The sequence below is a fragment of the Xenopus laevis genome, chromosome 9_10S (assembly GCF_017654675.1).
Source record: "Xenopus laevis strain J_2021 chromosome 9_10S, Xenopus_laevis_v10.1, whole genome shotgun sequence".
Lineage (NCBI taxonomy): Eukaryota > Metazoa > Chordata > Amphibia > Anura > Pipidae > Xenopus > Xenopus laevis.
In genome coordinates this window covers 64,354,356-64,371,836 of record NC_054388.1, presented here as the reverse complement: position 1 = coordinate 64,371,836, position 17,481 = coordinate 64,354,356, and the positions used below count along the sequence as shown (strand labels likewise).

At 37.4% G+C, this 17,481-nt stretch overlaps 1 protein-coding gene across 3 annotated transcripts in view; it reads left to right on the top strand.

Moving 5' to 3' along the window:
- LOC108702973 (cordon-bleu protein-like 1) overlaps positions 1-16,990 on the top strand; it is a 57,940-nt gene extending 40,950 nt beyond the window's left edge. For 2 of the 3 annotated variants that reach the window (XM_018238833.2, XM_018238831.2), the window contains exons 9-15: positions 696-858; positions 1,417-1,491; positions 4,811-5,033; positions 5,712-5,776; positions 6,178-8,519; positions 12,068-12,223; positions 16,508-16,990. In XM_018238833.2, coding sequence (XP_018094322.1) covers positions 696-858; positions 1,417-1,491; positions 4,811-5,033; positions 5,712-5,776; positions 6,178-8,519; positions 12,068-12,223; positions 16,508-16,594 — 3,111 coding nt within the window. In that variant the 3' untranslated portion in view covers positions 16,595-16,990. The remainder of the gene's footprint in view (positions 1-695; positions 859-1,416; positions 1,492-4,810; positions 5,034-5,711; positions 5,777-6,177; positions 8,520-12,067; positions 12,224-16,507) is intronic. The other variant, XM_018238832.2, reaches the window with a different exon arrangement.
- Positions 16,991-17,481: the final 491 nt, after the last annotated feature.

Here is a 17,481-nt window from a genome sequence, read left to right as displayed (position 1 = left end):
TTTAGCTTCAGACAGTCTGCACCCCAGGGGACAGCAATATTTATCTGATTTACCCTATACTTTTGCTCATAATAAAGCCTAGCAACCTAGTGAACTTGTCACATACAGGAAAGGACATGTTAAAATAAGGCATAGTTGTGTGCAAGAGAGAGGATAGCTTATCAGTGCATTGCTAAAGCCATACAAAAAAAAAACTATCATTGAATATTGGTCATACTTGGTATTAAACTGGGAAGCATGGTGGCTCTGGCCAGAATCAAACTCCGATCTCCTTGCAGAGCAGAGGTTCTGAGTTCTTAAATTCTTGCCTATATATTTGTAGGTTCACAGCATGTCTTTGTGGGTTTCCTTTAAGCACTCTAGTTTTCTCCCACACCCCAAAACAGCAAACAATAAAGTTACATGACTTCTAATGAAATTCACTGTAATGTCTGTGAATGTGATAAGGGCCTTAGATTGTAATCCCAGCTGAAGCAGACTACTGTGAATGATTAACAGTCTCTGTAAAGTGATATAAAGACAGTAGAGTGATGAAGGCAATGAACTAATTTGCTTGTCATGGATTAGTGAAAATAGGCAAGCTTTCCACATATTTTGTTGTAACCTCACTCATGATCATCAGGTAATGTGATTCATGTTCATGATTTGAATAGGGATTTCCTAAATGTCACCACTGATTCTTGTTCTGGTTTCAGGTTGTGCCAGGAATTGACAGATCAAGGGCGGGTTCACTACAACTTAGTGGGTCATCCTCTTTTAATTCACCTCTAAGAAGGACAAAGCGCAAAGCTCCTCTGCCGCCATCTCCACCACCAAATTCCTCTCAAGATGACAATGATGATAATGGGAATGAAAGAGGTAATGCTTACCAGTGGTTAACTGTAACAGGTCATGTATTAGAAGCCAAAACGTGTGCACCTAGTATATTATTCTAGTGCAGGGATCCCCAACCTTTAGGACCCGTGAGCAACATTCAGAAGTAAAAGGAGTTGGGGAGCAACACTAGCATGAAAAATGTTCCTGGGGTGCCAAATAGGGGCTGTGATTGGCCATTTAGTAGCCCCTATGTGGATTGTCAACCTACATTGAGGCTCTGTTTGGAAGTACAACTGGTTTTTATGCAACTAAAACTTGCCTCCAAGCCTGGAATTCAAAAATAAGCTCCTGCTTTGAGGCCACTGGGAGCAACATCCAAGGGGTTGGAGAGCAAGATGTTGCTCGCGAGCTACTGGTTGGGGATCACTGTTCTAGTGCTACCTGCCGGTTATCAGATGTTGCTGTTGTGAGATGCTAGTCGGGAGCTGTCCCCCACCACTGGAGTATAATGTAGCACTGGGTTAATAATAAAGAAATGTAACCCTGTATATTTCCCAAATGTTTTAAGTAGTGATTTGACATGTCTGTTTGCTCTTACAGCACAAGCGTCTGAAGAGGTTATTTATGAGAAGATGGTTTCAGAGGAAGAAAGCCAAGACACAACAGCTCCAGCAGGTACATTCTCTGTATAATGCTACCATTGATTATTCAATTAGTAATGAAAAATATTGGTTACTGCAATTGTTGAGCAAACTCGAAATTCACTGCAGAGCAATAGGTGCTTCATGCAGAGCAATAGTTAATGGTGTGGCCAATCAACATGAGACATGAGCTTCCTACAATCTTGAAAATCTAATAGTGACATCACTGGGGGCATTTTTTTCTTGCCAGTGATCACCAGTAGCAGGCCAGCACAGATATAGCTTGCGTTACATTAGATAGGCTCATAGGCTGACCTCTTTGCACCCAGCATTCTGCCAATGGTCCTGTCTGCAGCCTTCTCATTATCTGTATAGAATTAAAGTAAGATCACTGGTCTTTATCCGAATGAATATTATCGCTGCAGCATGGAAAAATTTGAGGGATGCTTTAGTATGATCAATGTGCAGTTTAAGCATACTAATGAGACATCATTAAGGGTTTGATGTCAGGAAAAAAGGAGACCTGTGTTACTACAAGTAGTAGTACAAGAATCCATAGCTGATTTTGCTTTACTGCAACTCCCATCATGCTTTCATCCTTGCAGATAGTCAGTGTGCTAGAGTTTACAGTAAAATTCTATATATGTCCTATGCTGCCACCTACTGGAATAAAGCTAAACTGTAGCTATGGTGTTCATAAATGCAATCTAAATAGTTAGCTAAAAGTACAGAAACTTGGTCTGTTATTCCGAATTATAAAGGTATGGAGTTTTTTTGGATAGCAGGCCTTTCTATAATGTGGAGCATACATTTTAATGTTTCCTAAAATCAAAAAGAAATTGATTGGATTTGGCCAGGGTTTAGATGTTGGTGTTAAAGACAGATGAATATTTTAATAAAACTAAAAAAGTTGAAAATAAATTATCATTTGTTTCAAAAGAACATGGAATTGCTGTGTTTTTGGGCTTTCTGGATAATATATTTCCACAAAAATGTATTCCACGTAATGGAAATGTTTGTGTTTTGGAGGCTTTCTTATAAAAACAAATAGCTTTTCATCTGGCAGAAACCTGTTCAGCACAATTGATCCCTACACTGTGATGCTGAACTGATGTTCTTCCCAGAATATATCTTGTTACAGAATAGATGAGCTAAACACACAGGAAACTCTTTCTTATGTTCCTTAGGCTTAGCTAAAGCTAAAATCACCTCTTTCTCCCTAGCACTTTGCATTATTATACAGTTTAGATGCTACATATTCTGCATGTCCTGTAGGAAACACATGAATAATTCAATTGCTGCCAAATATTTTCAAACACAAAAGGCCCAGACATTAAATAAACTAAAGGGGCCATACATGGGCAGATTAAAGCTGCTGATATCGGTCCTTTAGACCAATTCGGCTAGTTGATGCGGCCCTGCGACCTTCTGGTGCCAATTAGCAGCTTTGTAATCCGATCGTTCGGCCCCAAGACCTAACGTTCAGATTCACCCGATATTGCCCAGCCATTAGTTGGTATATCGGGTTAAGATCCGCTCGCTTGGCGACCTTGCCAAACGAGTGGATCTAATAGTGTACCTTAACTGCCAAATTTTAGTCTATTTTTTAAGTGTGCACTCATCATATCATTTTTTGTAAGTATTCTGACAACTATATGGTTATTCCTGCCTTTTGAAGGCCAGCAACTGAACTCCTACATCCAAGTGAATTGTTAAGCCTTAGAAAGTGTTTTTGGGGCTTCGTTTTTAGAGCCTATTTACCAAGTACAGAGCAGCGTGCAAATGTAAGGCACATGTAAACAATGCTATCTGCGTTCAAAAGCTCTGTATTCATGAGGGGTGGGTGGAGAAGGAACATAGGCATATCCCTTTTCGACTCCCTACCTGTCCCATAACTTGTGCATTATTCACATGAGCAACAGTACTTACATACCAAACTTATAACTAGCACCGGATTTCCAATACAGAGGCAGGTGCAGAGTCCAGTGAGACCCTAGATACAAGTGCTTTTTTAATGAGCACTAAATGACCCCTTTGCTCTTTAAATAGCATTTACCCCTCTAGTGCAATAAGCAAAGTGCAATTTCGAGTGAAATCAACATTTTTATGCCAATATACAATTTATTCTCTCAAGATGTAAACGTTGTTGCAATCACAAGGGGTGGCCTGACACAATTGTGGGTGAAGTGTCATTATCAATGCAATTGCCCTCACACTTTGCCTTATATCGGCCACAGTTGTGCTGAAACTTTACCAAGTCCAGTTTACATAATTTCTGGTGTTTGGTGTGAGATTGATTTTTTAGGCACAACTTTGCATTGCTTATTGACACACATTGCTGTGGGAACCCTGGAATTAACACTATATCCAGATGTAGTGATAGCTCCAGGGTTCTTCTGCGTCAAAAGGTTCAACTGCACTCAATTCAGAATGGAAGGACTGAGTGGCGCCAAGTGTCTGTATATGGAAGTGCATGAAGTTACACACTGACAGAGTGAATCAACTTTTAGCTGTGCATTTTATTGGCTCACAAAGTAGACAAAGAAGGCAATGTTTCAGGCCTCACAGGGCCCTTTATCAAGCCTGTACATGTATATGGAAGTGCAAAGAGCATATTTTGTTGCAAGTACATTTAATGATTGGGATTTAAAAAGCATCTGATTGTGGGAACACAAATAGCATACCAAATGTAAATGACCCCTTTAGTATTTGGGATCTTTTCTCTGTAGGGAAAGGATTAAATCACTCTATCCTTTTCTGTTTCATTGCATATGCCTTGGAGCACAGGCTGCACAAAAGGAGCTCAATATACAGCGCTTATTACACATCCGTGCACTGGAACAAAATAAGTTCTGATCTTATGTAGTTTGGTGGAGTTCATGTTAAAAGAATCCCACTGTTGTGAAAAAAATGTAAACATGTTATGATGTTGTGGATACTGTGTAGGTATATGTCCCTTCTTGCTTATATAAGTTGTACTTTGTTAAGTACATGAATATTACATATTTACACTGGTGTGGTAAGGAGATTGCTCCTATCCTGGAAACTTTCTTTTGGTATCATAGCTATTTCATTTGTTTATTTTGTTGAAAGCTCGTCAAATGCTCTTCCTACAGATTTCTGAAATTTTTCTACACTTCTGCACATTATTTTGGCCTTTAAAATCAATTTTTGTGTCTTCTAGTATTCAAATAGCTCTAGACAGAGCAAATATATAAGTATCTCTGTCTTGGGCACAATTGTAACCACCTTCCTTAGGCTTCGTATTATGTTATAATCTCAGTCGGTAGCCCAGGGAAAGTGGTGGGAAAGTCCCAAGTGGGGCCACAAATTGAAGCTTTTACTTCTTGCAGCAGACATAATCTCTGAGCCACCTCTGGAAGAAATTAAAGAAAAGGAAGAAACCAGTTTCAGTCACGAGGCAGAAAGTGAGGGAGATAAAACAGAGGATGTGTCTGTGTCATCTCTATCTACTGATGTGATGGGCGATATTACAGAGGAATTCTGCTATTCAGGCTCTGACTTGGCAAACGGCTCCAAAACCTCAGAAGAGGAAATAATGATAATCAGTGACAAGTAAGTGGAGGTTTTCTTTTAACCTACATAAGTTCACTAAAGTTTCAGGTGGAAAAGGCCTTTAAACATTCATTTCTGAGGCTTTTTATATTGAAAGGAAGGGATCATATAATACTAGCAATGATGATGACACAATAATTCCCCTTTAACAGATGAAAGGCATCAGAAGTTTCTCTGATTGTATAAAAAGCATTACTGGGTAACGTAGTGTAATTCTGGAAGAATGCTTAGCCTTTATGCCGGAAACATACTTGACTTTTTTTCTGGTGCTTATGTGACTTCTATTTCCTTTTTTATCAAATAACAGCAATATAAAAATAATAATAATAATAATAATAATAATAAGCAACTAATTAAAGCTTGTAGAAAAATTAAACATTATTCATGTTATTTGTTATTCCTTAAAGGAGAAGGAAAGGTAGAATCACTGGAGGGGGGGTTGGAATGCTAAATTGTGTTGCACCGTCAGTGATAGTAGTTGCTTTTTCAAAAAATGCAGTGGACTAGAGTACTTTCTATCTTAGCACCATGCCATAATAATTTTCCTGTGTATAAAGCGTCCTGTATGTACTATATAGCAATTCATAGTGTGCCTCACAGAGCAGTAATCAATCAATTACAACTTTGATTAGAGTGCATGTATTTGGCTCTACAGTTACTGTATTCAATTTGTTTTAGGTCTTCTCCTATCAAGGCTGATGACTTATCCACTGGGAGTTCTACATTTGAATGTGATAAAAAGAGTAAGTATTTTTATGTCCCCATATTTCAGAATAGAAATTTACACCCACAGGTATGAAGAAGATAACAATGTGTTAGAACTATTAAGTGGTTGTCATTGTGGTCAGTAACTGTCTTCAGGACATGGAAGATTATCACATTACTGGTCTCCTCACAGTGTCCTAAAATGGAATAACAAAGCTTCTCTTCATAGCCATAATGACAGATCTTCTATTAATATATTTTAACTTAAAGTGCATGTGAGGCAAGTAATCCTGATCCAGATATGAATCTTGAAAAAAATGTTGGTGTTCAAATGAATCTCAAATCTAATCTTTAATCAGATGCAACCCTAATCATTAGTAGCAGTTTCCATGTAGCTGTGTTATTGTTCTTATAACTTATTATAGTTTTGTTGCTAAAGGTCAAATTGGGAGTGGTACATCAACCCAGACCACAGAAACAGAAGATGATACCCAAGCAACGGATATTAAAGTACTTCATACTGAGTCTGAGGTGCAAACGCTACCTTACATGCCTTACATGAAGCAGAGTGAACCTATGATCACTGATATTCAAGATAATGTCACAGTTTCAGTTATTGAAACAGAAGGGACTTTGGACCACAGTAGCTCAACAAAAGCCAAAATGCAGGATTCAGCTGTTCAGACAGTCAGCTTCGACAGTGATGTAAGAATGCATTGTGTAAGGGACTCTTCACTGACCTCTGATCCTTCTTTAGGACAGTCAAGTGACTTGGAAATCCATGGCCAGTCACTCACACCACCTCAAGTTACTCCTCAACAAGTAGAGGTTTCTAAAAAACAAATAAAGGCACAGGAAATTGAAAATACCAGCAAAGAAATCCCCAGTGCCAAAGAAAGTATGCAGATGCAAACTATTCTTGAAACGGAAAAGATGGTGGAGAGCCCATTAAAATCTCCATCAAAAATCCACCAGTTATATAAACAGGATTCAGAACCTAAACCTTCCAATGAAATTACAAGATCTAAAATTGGAATTACTACTTATAAAATAGTGCCACAAAGATCTTTTGATGCCGAAACTGACAACGCACAGGATTCCAGTAACCCTAATACATTGGCTCAGCTTGACAAAAGGTTACAAAGTCCTTTAGGGACTAAAAGTGTGTCTCCTATTCAAGCAGCAAGGGAAGCTTTCTTCAGTGAACTCTCTTCAGTAGTTAAAAATGGAAGTCATTCTCCTCAGCTGAGGGCAAATGTAAATCCCATGAGCTTGACTTTTGTAAACAACACTGTAACAAGTCAGAAAGACCATCCTGGATTAACAAGGAGCTTGTCATCATCACCTGTTTTAAAATCGGATAAATCAAATGTCCCAGACACAAAATCAGGTTCTGTTAAAGGCCCAAGTTCTTTCTATTTGCAGATGCAAAGGAGAGCTTCAAGTCTTTATGTAACCTCTGCTGCTTCTAAAATGTCAAAATCATCAAGTAGCCCTACCAAAAACACAGTTCCTAACCTAGGAAAAGATATTTTGCAAAGAACAATGAAACCATCACTGCTTAGTTCAGATGTTGCACAGATGACTACCAAACAAGATAAAAATATTTCTGATGACAAGTCGTTATTTGCTAAAAACATGTCATCAGAGAGAAATTTAGAACCTGGAACTACTTCCCAGTTAACTAGTAGAACATCATCTTCCATTGAAGAATTACAGCTGCCTTCCCCATCACTTGATCTACGCAAACCCAATTCAACAATTAAAGTAGTCCAAAGCCTTGGAGAGTGTGCACCACTAACACAAAAACCTAGATTAGATGTTCGGTTGCCTTCTATAAGTGAAGATGAACAGGCAAAAGACTTAACAGATGTGAAGAAAGTTGAAATAGTTTATGAAGCCTACTCGGTGGTGGCAAACAGGTGTAACAGCTCTCAGAATATTACTGAAATGGATAACAAATTTACAGACATCAAAAGTGGAAACCCTACAGTTAATATTCCTGAAAAGCATCTGGAAAGTCCTGCATTCAATACTATGAACGAGAGTGAGAACTCTCTGGCTGCTGGAGTAAAAAATGCGGAAGTTAAGACTGACTCCTTAAATGCATTGCATCTGGAAACTCCTGCATTCAGTACTGTGCATGAAAGTGAGAATTCTCTGTTTGCTGGAGTAAAAAATGTTGAAGTTAAGACTGACTCCTTAAATGTATTGCATATGGAAAGTCCTGCATTTCGTATTGTGAATGAAAGTGAGAATTCTCTGTCTGCTGGAGTAAAAAATGCAGAAGTTAAGACTGACTCCTTAAATGAATTGCATCTGGAAAGTCATGCATTCCGTATTGCGAATGAAAGTGAGAATTCTCTGTCTGCTGGAATAAAAAATGCCAAAGTTAAGACTGACTCCTTAAATATATTGCCAGAGGTGACCAAGCGTTTTGATGTTGATGACACAACAAGACACTATGAGAACTCCCTGTCATCATCTAGTAGAACTGTGAGATCACCAAGCTCTCCAACTGGCTCAGCAGTTGCATTGAGTTTGCAAAAATTGAGGACTTTTGCCACCCCTCGACCATTTTCAATTAGTAATTCTTCTTCTTTTGTTCCTACCAGTTCCTTAGCAATTAGACGGTCGCAGTCATATACTTCCAGTTCTGCACTCATTAAACAACCTTTGAAATCTACTGGCTGGACCTCTGTTGTTTCTCAAACTGATGTGGAATTCAGAAATAACTCCTCTTTCTCTTCAGAAAATTTACAGGAGCAATCTGAACATCAGGTAGGTGGCAAACTTTTTATTAATACACTCTTACTTTTCTGCCATCTGCCAACATATGGGGAAATCTAGAAACAGGCACGAAGTTTGCTCCATTTTATGCAAGACAAGTAAGAATAATGATGCAAACATCTGATTTGTTACTACAGCTGAAACAAACTTTGATCCTGTCAGATTCAACATATATGTCATAGAAGGATACTATGACGTTGGATACTAATAAAACTAACATGCACTATAGCAACTATCTTCCTAGTTGCTATTTTTACTGGAATATAGAAACATGCTTTGATAATACACTATAAGGCTAGTGCCACACAGGGCCGAAATCAGCCTGTTGAAATCTGCAGGCAGATTTCAACCCCTACCGCTAGCCTCCTTCTTCTTTTGTAGCCAGAACCACTGTGTAGGTTCCAGTGCGAAAACACTAAACGGATTTCGGTGTGAAATAAAAAGTTTTGTATTTCTTCGCTGAAATCCGTTGATTTTGAATGGACCCCCTTTGCCCCATTTTACAATATCAGAATTCCCAAAACAATAGATCTGATGACCTCTCTAACACTTTTTTTAACTTGAGCTGTAAATTGCAACACCTTTTAATTATATTGATAATACCGTAGTCAGTCTGCCATAGTCTGGTTTTTCGATATCAGCCAGCTGGCTTTAAATGTTCTAGTGTAGTTTGATGAAGGCTGAAGTATGATTGATCACTTTATTCACTTTTCCTTTGGCTCAGTTCTTGATTTTGGTTTCTATTAAGCCAAATGGCTGCTTTCCAAAATAAGTGGCCATATTATTCAAAGACTAACATTCTATATCTCACATATATTTCAGTAAAGTAAAGCCCACGACAGGCAAAAACACATCACCCTAGAGCTTGAGAGTTTTAATTTTAAAGTTTAAAGTAGTCACTAGCAGTTGGAGATGCCATTGGCACCATGATAGGTTGGACAGTCAAGCCCTCATTCAGCTCTATGGAGTTTGAAAAATCTCATAAAAACATTTCACTATATACAATTTAATTGCAAGGAAATTGCTATTTTCTTAAACTACTGCTTTACTGCCAAATGACCATTAGAGGGAAGTGAATTGTTTTGATAGGATAAGAATTGTTTTCAAATCATTATATTACATACCATTTAGACTGAGTTTCACAATTCTTTGTTGTATTTTAGTTTCAGCTATATTAGGTTAACTCAACGGGGCACATTTACTATGGTTTGAATATCGAGGGTTAATTAACCCTCGATATTCGACCATCGAAGTAAAATCCTTCAACTTCGAATATCGAAGTCGGAGGATTTACCGCAATTCGTTCGATCGAATGATCGAAGGAAAAATCGTTCGATTAACAATTAAACGATTAAATCCATCAAATCAAACGATTCGAAGGATTTTAATCCATCGATCGAATGATTTTCCTTCGATCAGAAATTACTTAGAAAGCCTATGGGGAAGGTCCCCATAGGCTAACATTGGTGCTCGGTAGGTTTTAGGTGGCGAAGTAGGTAAAGTTTTTTTTAAAGAGACAGTACTTCGACTATCAAATGGTCAAATAGTCGAGCGATTTTTAGTTTGAATCGTTCGATTCGAAGTTGTAGTCGAAGGTCGAAGTAGCCAAAAAAAACCTTCAAAGTATTTTTCATTCTAATCCTTCACTCGAGCTAAGTGAATGTGCCCCAACATGTCATCCTGCCCGGTGTTTTAAAATTCTGCTTCCCCATTTGTACCCTTTTATGTACCCAAGTCGTATATAATTCCAGGGTGGACAGTGAAATAAGGAGCTATCAATGATTTCTATTTTGTACAATAAACATTAGTGCAGTCTCAATTTTTAGCCCCACAGAATAAATATTCATTGGTATTGGGTTGAAGTAAATAAAAAATCCTGTAAATTCTCCCTTTAAAAAACGATTTTTTTTTATTAAAGCATGGCAATAATAGTAATTATAATATTAGCTTTATTATTTTTGTTCATCATTATGTCTGCTTCTGACAGACCATCGGTTAATATAACTCATTCTTGAAACTAGAAATGGTAGAAGTTAAATCTGATCAACACAATCTAGTGCCTGGCAGCATTCCTGTAGGGTAGCAGCTGGACAAATGCCACTCACATGAGACAGTGGCTTTTCTCAGTGGGGATCTGCTACCTTTCATAATTGGTCATAGGCCATCTTTGGCATTTGGTAAAATGGTGTGACTGGTACAGTGATATTGTAAGTATTATCAGTCACTGCTTTCATTCGTTTAGTTGGAATGTCAGCTTCCCCATAGTTTTGGCTGCTCACATGCCCCAGGCCTGCCACCTACCCTATATATGCTCTGACACCTTCGCGGGATACGTCATACTGTATAAGGCTGTTTCTATAGCTGTTACACTGATTTTGACGGAATTTGGGTAGGTAAATCTCTGCCACCAATGCACATAGTTTGCCTTTAATGTATGTGCTAACCCAACCCAACTCCATAACTTTGTCTTCATGTAATAACATCACGTGGTAAAGGTTGTCTCTTCTTCTCTCTAACATATTCTGATTCCTTGTCCCAAGGCTCTTGAAAAGCCAAGATAATCTATTCAAGGATATGTGAACCTGTGAAATTAGCTCAGTCTTTAATGACATCAGCTGCTAAGGATGTCTTGCTATTCTATCCTTTTAACACTTATGGGGGAATGTAATTAAATTCGGTAACGGAAGAAATATTCACAGTGCGAAAAGTTATGCATTTGTGCGAACAAATTTTCCTTTGCGCGAATTTGATATAGTTTTGCGAACCGGGAAACTGTTTAGCGACCACTTCCGACGATGGACGAAGGTTTGCAAATTTTATAGTTTGTGCATTGCATAGTGAATGTAATAAAACTCGTTACTGAAAAGTAGTAGCACTCTTAAATATGCGCAATTAAAATTTGCAATATGCAATTAAAATTTGCAATGCAATAACCATTTAAGGAAGAATATTTGCGAAAATGCAAATTTGTATTCTTATTTGTACAAATCGTTTTTTTTCTTTGCGACTTTTATTATATTCCCTCAATAGTGCCATGCAACAGTGCTGCCGGTGTCCATTGAGGTATAGAGCAAAAGGGCTATCAGTTATGTAGAGTTTAGTGGCACGTTTGTGATGTACTGTATATCAGTGCTGTAGGTTCAGTTTGCTGAAACTTAAAGGGTGAATTCAGTGTTTGCTGAAACTTAAAGGGTTACTGCCTGAGACCTGGTGGCAAGTTTGAAGGCATAATCTTTTATTTTCTATGCAAATCTTTGTGTAATGATCCAGAGGGTGTGGCCTTGCTTTATTTACAGAGATTTACTTGTAAGGACCTGTATGACAGGGAGAGCAAAATAAAGCCTTTCTTGCTTTTTTTTTTTTAAATTTTGTTTCATGTTTCTGTGTTTTCATATATAATAGTCTAAATAACAAAATTAATATTTTTTGTATGTTAAAATTAAAAATAATGTTGCTTCTTGGCAAACCTGTATTTGTTATCCATAATCACTTTGTTTAATTTTAACAAACCGTATTATGTAATTCATTTTCTTTTCTAGACATTAACCGCTGAAATAAAATACAGAGTGCATAGCCCACCACCGCTTCTAGAGAAAAAGACTACTGTATCTTTTGACAGTTCGGACCCAGAACTCACTCGGCAGAATTTACTGGCTGCCATTCGATCTGGAGAAGCTGCCGCTAACTTGAAGAGGGTGAGTGGCCACCAAAGAGTGCCTGCACAATGTCTCAAAGGCTGAGGTTAATATTCTTGAATGGGAAAAGCTTTCCATAAAAACTTTCACTGTGCAATCCCTTTATTTCTAATTGTACCAAAAACATCAGGTTTCAAGTATTCTGCACAATAGATCCAAAACATGTACTTGCACAGAGCTCTGTAAACTGAGGTATTGGAGCTGCCATATTGCTTACAACAACAGAAATTAGGGAAGATTTTAAGTGACAACATTAGGCATAGATGGTTATTTTGAAGCTAAAGCTTCTAGAGCACTGTTAGATTTGCAAGCAAAATGTTCCCATTACTATCATTCATTATCAAGCGCAGAGAAGAAATATGTTCATAGAATAAGCTATAAATGTTTTAGCCCAGACTCTAATCTTATAACAGTCCTAATATTTGTACTTGTGTATGTCCCTTATGTACTGTAGTAAGCTTAGTATAGATAATGCAATGACCAACTATCAACCAGTTAAGCTTCGGAAATTATTAGAAAAACTTTGTCACATGACTGGGGCAGCTGGGAAACTGACAAAATGTCTAGCCCCATGTCAGATTTCAAAATTAAATATAAAAAAATCTGTTTGCTCTTTTGAGAAATGGATTTCAGTGCAGAATTCTGCTGGATCAGCACTATTAGCTGATGCGTTTTGAAAGAAACATGTTTTCCGATGACAGGATCCCTTTAAGCTGGCCAACTACGTCAAAGTCATCCCATATCTGTCCAGTCCTATGCTCAATTTTCATCTGATTCATTAAGAATTCTATTGCTTCATTACATTTTACAAAGGGACTAAGTTTTACCTGCAACTTACTTGCTGCTTTCAAAGTAAAACTCCCAAACTTGGCTGCCCTTTTATTAGACATCAGTGGGATCACCTGACTAGCTAGCTGGGAGGGGTGGGAGCTACAACGTGGAGCTGTTAGAAGCAATAGAATTCTTAATGAATCAGATGAAAAATGAGCATAGGACTGTCCAGATATGGAAAGACTTTAGATCCTTAATTTAGATCTTCATACCTTTAAGTCTACTAGAAATCCTGTAAACATTAAATTAACCCTATAGACTGGTGTTGCTTCCAATAAGAATTAATTATATCTTAGTTTGGATCATGTAGAAGGTACTGTTTTATTATCACAGAGAAAAAGAAAATCTGGATTATATGGATAAAATGATGTCTGTGGGGGACAGTAATTCGGAGTTTTCTAGTTAGCAGATTTTCAGATAACGGACCCCATACGGGATAATAAAATCAGATGGACGCTTATAAAGTTTATGTACTAAGATACCAGAACACCAATAATACACAACAGTCACAAATGTTCTGGACAAGAGGATAATATATTCCCTATGCAGAACATAAGGATGCTATAAATCACTGAGGAGCTATATGAGTTATAACGTATAATGACCTAAGGCAGACTGCTTTTATACAGGTCATGGAATCCCAATATATTCTGACTCCTTGTCCCAAGAACAGGAGGCCCATTATTTATTATATTATAATCCCTGATTTTAAAGTACTCTGGTTTAAAAAATTGAGTGTACCCTCTAGGTAAAATATGGGGATGATAACATCTTATCTCCTATTTAAAATACATGGTCATGACATTTTTGGGGCTTTTCATAAACTTAAATTTTACAACAGGAGGTATATGAGTCCTTCATAATAATCATTAATATATATATTTTTTTTATTATTCTGCCCCCAAAAACTGCACCTAGCTGTAATGAATTAATGTATTTCCGCTATATTCCACAGGAAACATGGTAAATAGCACCCCCCCCCCATGGTCATTTATCCTTTAAAGACAAAAAAACTGTCCATTCTTGTCTCCTAATAATGTCAAGCAAAATGTACTACAGGTCTTGTGAGCAGAGAACTATTTAAATGTCACACATAATCCGCTGTATCTTTTAATTAAATATGAACTTTACATTACCTATGCATGGACGAAATTTGACTTTTTCACATTTCTGAACCCTTTTTCATGCTAATCTACTAATTGGAAATCAGCTTATGTTTTGGACTGCAAATATTCATATTTTTAGCATGTCCTTGCCTTGTTTGGGTTTGTATTTGTAAAATTTTTCATTTAAATAAATCTATGAACTTGTTTTTTAAAAAAAATGTTGGCTCACAATCTGCTGTAAACAGAAATATTGAAAAAAAATTTCATGGCTTACTCCTAGTATACTAAATAGCAAATTTAGGCAGTTTCTGTGTTAGAATTTCACTGTGTGAAACTGGTGTTTTTTCTTCATGGCAGTATTACAGTTTTGCCATACATTTTATTAATGTTCAATGTTTTGCATCATAACTGCAGAAACCACCCGCAGCAGAGATTTCTTTACATTCATTTTTCCACCCCCAAAACTCTTCACCGGGACACCCTTCGACTCGATGTGTAAAAAAGCTCCCGTTGACTTCATGTTTTTTTATTTCGCCAAAATCAAAAATAGGCAGTTTCTGACACCACCTACAAGACAGTTCTGGTACTAAACATCAGAGTAATATACATTTATTCTATAACAATGTCACATGCACTGTGTATTTCACATGCAGCAGCATTGAAAACATTGAGCATTACTTTAGGGCAACTTACAAATATATTTTTCTTAACACTACTCTCAGTTGAAAGGGGATTTTATGATAGTATCCAGCATAAGGCTGTGTTGGGAGCAAATACTGTATGAACCAAACAGAAAAATGTAATGGAATGTTTTAGTTCTTTTAATTTATATTAGTTATTTTGTCATGAAAAAATCTGAATCGGATGATTTTTTCGGATTTCATGGCTGAAAATTTTTTTTCGGATTGTTGTAGAAAACCTAGTACAGATCATGATATCTTCCAATTGTAAACAGTATATATGCCATTGACTTCTACATACCATCAGCAGGTATGAGATGGAGTACTTTTTTAGTCTACTTCTAGCAGCATTGGGGTATAATAAATCCCAAAAAAATCCAATTTTTTTCCCCTCCGAAAAGATGGTGTTTTCCCTTTTAAAACGTCGACCAGAAATAATCTGACTTTAATAAATAACCTCAGAAGGGTTTTCAGTGTGGTGCTGACTTTCCCTCCTGTTGTAACATATTGCAACCCATTAACTGACCATACAGTATGTAGATGATTCATGTGTTTGCCAAAAGATCCTGACCTCCATTCTCTGAACCAAATGTGTTTGATCTGAATGTTCTGTGCCACAATTGTATCACAGTCAGCCATGGAATACTGTACTCAAGCTCATGCAATTCTTGATTAAAGTTAAGATTGTCTGCCAATCTTAAAGGACAAGGAAAGGCTTTTGTTGAAGAATGCATTGTCAGCCCCTCCTCTCCCCATTCGCTAAGTTTAAATCTTGAAATACCTCTTGTTATATACACTGCTCCAATCAATATATTTGCTGGCCAGGCATCAGTCATGTCCGCCATCTTTACTGAGGCTACTTCTGAAGAGCACAGAGATAGATGAACTGTGCATCTGCATCCAGTCTTCTTGCACATACCTGTTTCTCATGAGCTGTTACAGATTACATACCAACAGTGCACGAGTAGCAGCGCATGAGGCTGGAGGCAAGGCAGGCAAAATAATAACATGCACCAATCAGCAGTAGGAATGAATGACTAAATACTATTCTGTTGAAGATCGTCTCTGAGGTTGGTGCATGGGTTACCAACCTATAAGCAGTTGCTATTGATTCCAGTTTTAGTGAGGGCGGGCTTGGCTAGGGTAATGTATGCAAGTGATCCGGCTTGCAATGTGGAAAAAGCACACAAGAAGGAGGTGCATGTGCCTACTGGGAAGACTGTTCATTGCGCATGCATTTGGTCTTGGTCTTCCTAATAGATCAGTGCATTGCACATTTTTTTTCCCTGTACTAAGCTGTTTTCTGAAAAATAGGATTGGGATCTAATGGATGGCTTAGAAGTTGATAAAAACAGGAGCACTTTAACTGAGCTGGAAGCTTATCGGCCCATGTATGGAGCCATAATTATGGCATTGCTTATTTATATCAAATTAAACCTCACTCAGAGGAAAGCCTGGAAGGCTAGGAAATAGTTCTGTTCTTGCACCATACTGGGCTGTGGATCCAGTCCCTATTTGACAGGTCAGCACTTGTCACTCAAGTGGTCCAATAGGGGACAAAAAGTGCATCAGCCAAATTTATTGCAACTATTTATGATTAGCTTTTACTCTGCTGAACTATACATGACCATTTTTCCAACCTTAATTATTATATTTTTCCACCCTAGGTACGTGTCCCATCAAATGCAATATCTATAAAAGGAAGATCTAGAATGAGTGATCCAGTTTTTTCCGAGACAAAAGAGGAGCTCTAGAACTTCTAAAATCCATCATTCTGTGTCAGTGACTACTCCTTATCTCTGCATAACTGTAGAAGGTCCAAGTGTTTCGAATTAAATAGAAGTCTATGTTAGTATATTATGCAAGCATCTAAGTAACATTCTTGGACAGAGTTTTGGAAAGCAAATAATTTTGTTAAGAGGCCTGCAGGTGTCTGTTTTTGCTAAAGATTTTATTTTAGAGATTACTTAATATCATTCATTTCAAACCTGCATTTATGAAAGGACACATTCTAAAACGAAAGTTGATCTTAAGTCTGGTATAAATAGTGTAGAACCCCCATTTTACATCCCCTGACCTAAGTTTTCCCTCATTTTACATTGTTATTTTGTGGTCCCACCTATATATTATGCATAATACATTTCCCTAATTTTACATTTTCCTGGATTTTACACAATTTTTTTCTGGTCCCCTAAAAAACATAAAATGGGGGTTCTACTGTAAGTAATTATATCCTGGATGTTCTCTCTCTCTCATACTATATATATATATATAGAGAGAGAGAGAGAGAGAGAGAGAGAGAGAGAGAGAGAGAGAGAGAGAGAGATGCTTTGTTTGCACAGTTTCTGTATCTCTTCAGGAACATCACTTTTCATTCATTGCCCTTGCTATTTGTAAACTACAATTATGCAAAGACGCTCTAAACACTGTTGCTCAGCTGCAATTACAGCACACTAACTAAAATATTATCATAAGTTAGATCTGGCTTCATGTACTTTAAATCAAATATTTAAAGGGGATCTCAGTGCGGTTTAAGGGGAACATTTATCATGGGTTGAATTTTGAAGTAATGGGATTGTTTTTGAAATTTGAATAAAAAAAGGTTTTTTTTGCGGGTGAGTAGGCTGTATTTGATTGTTCG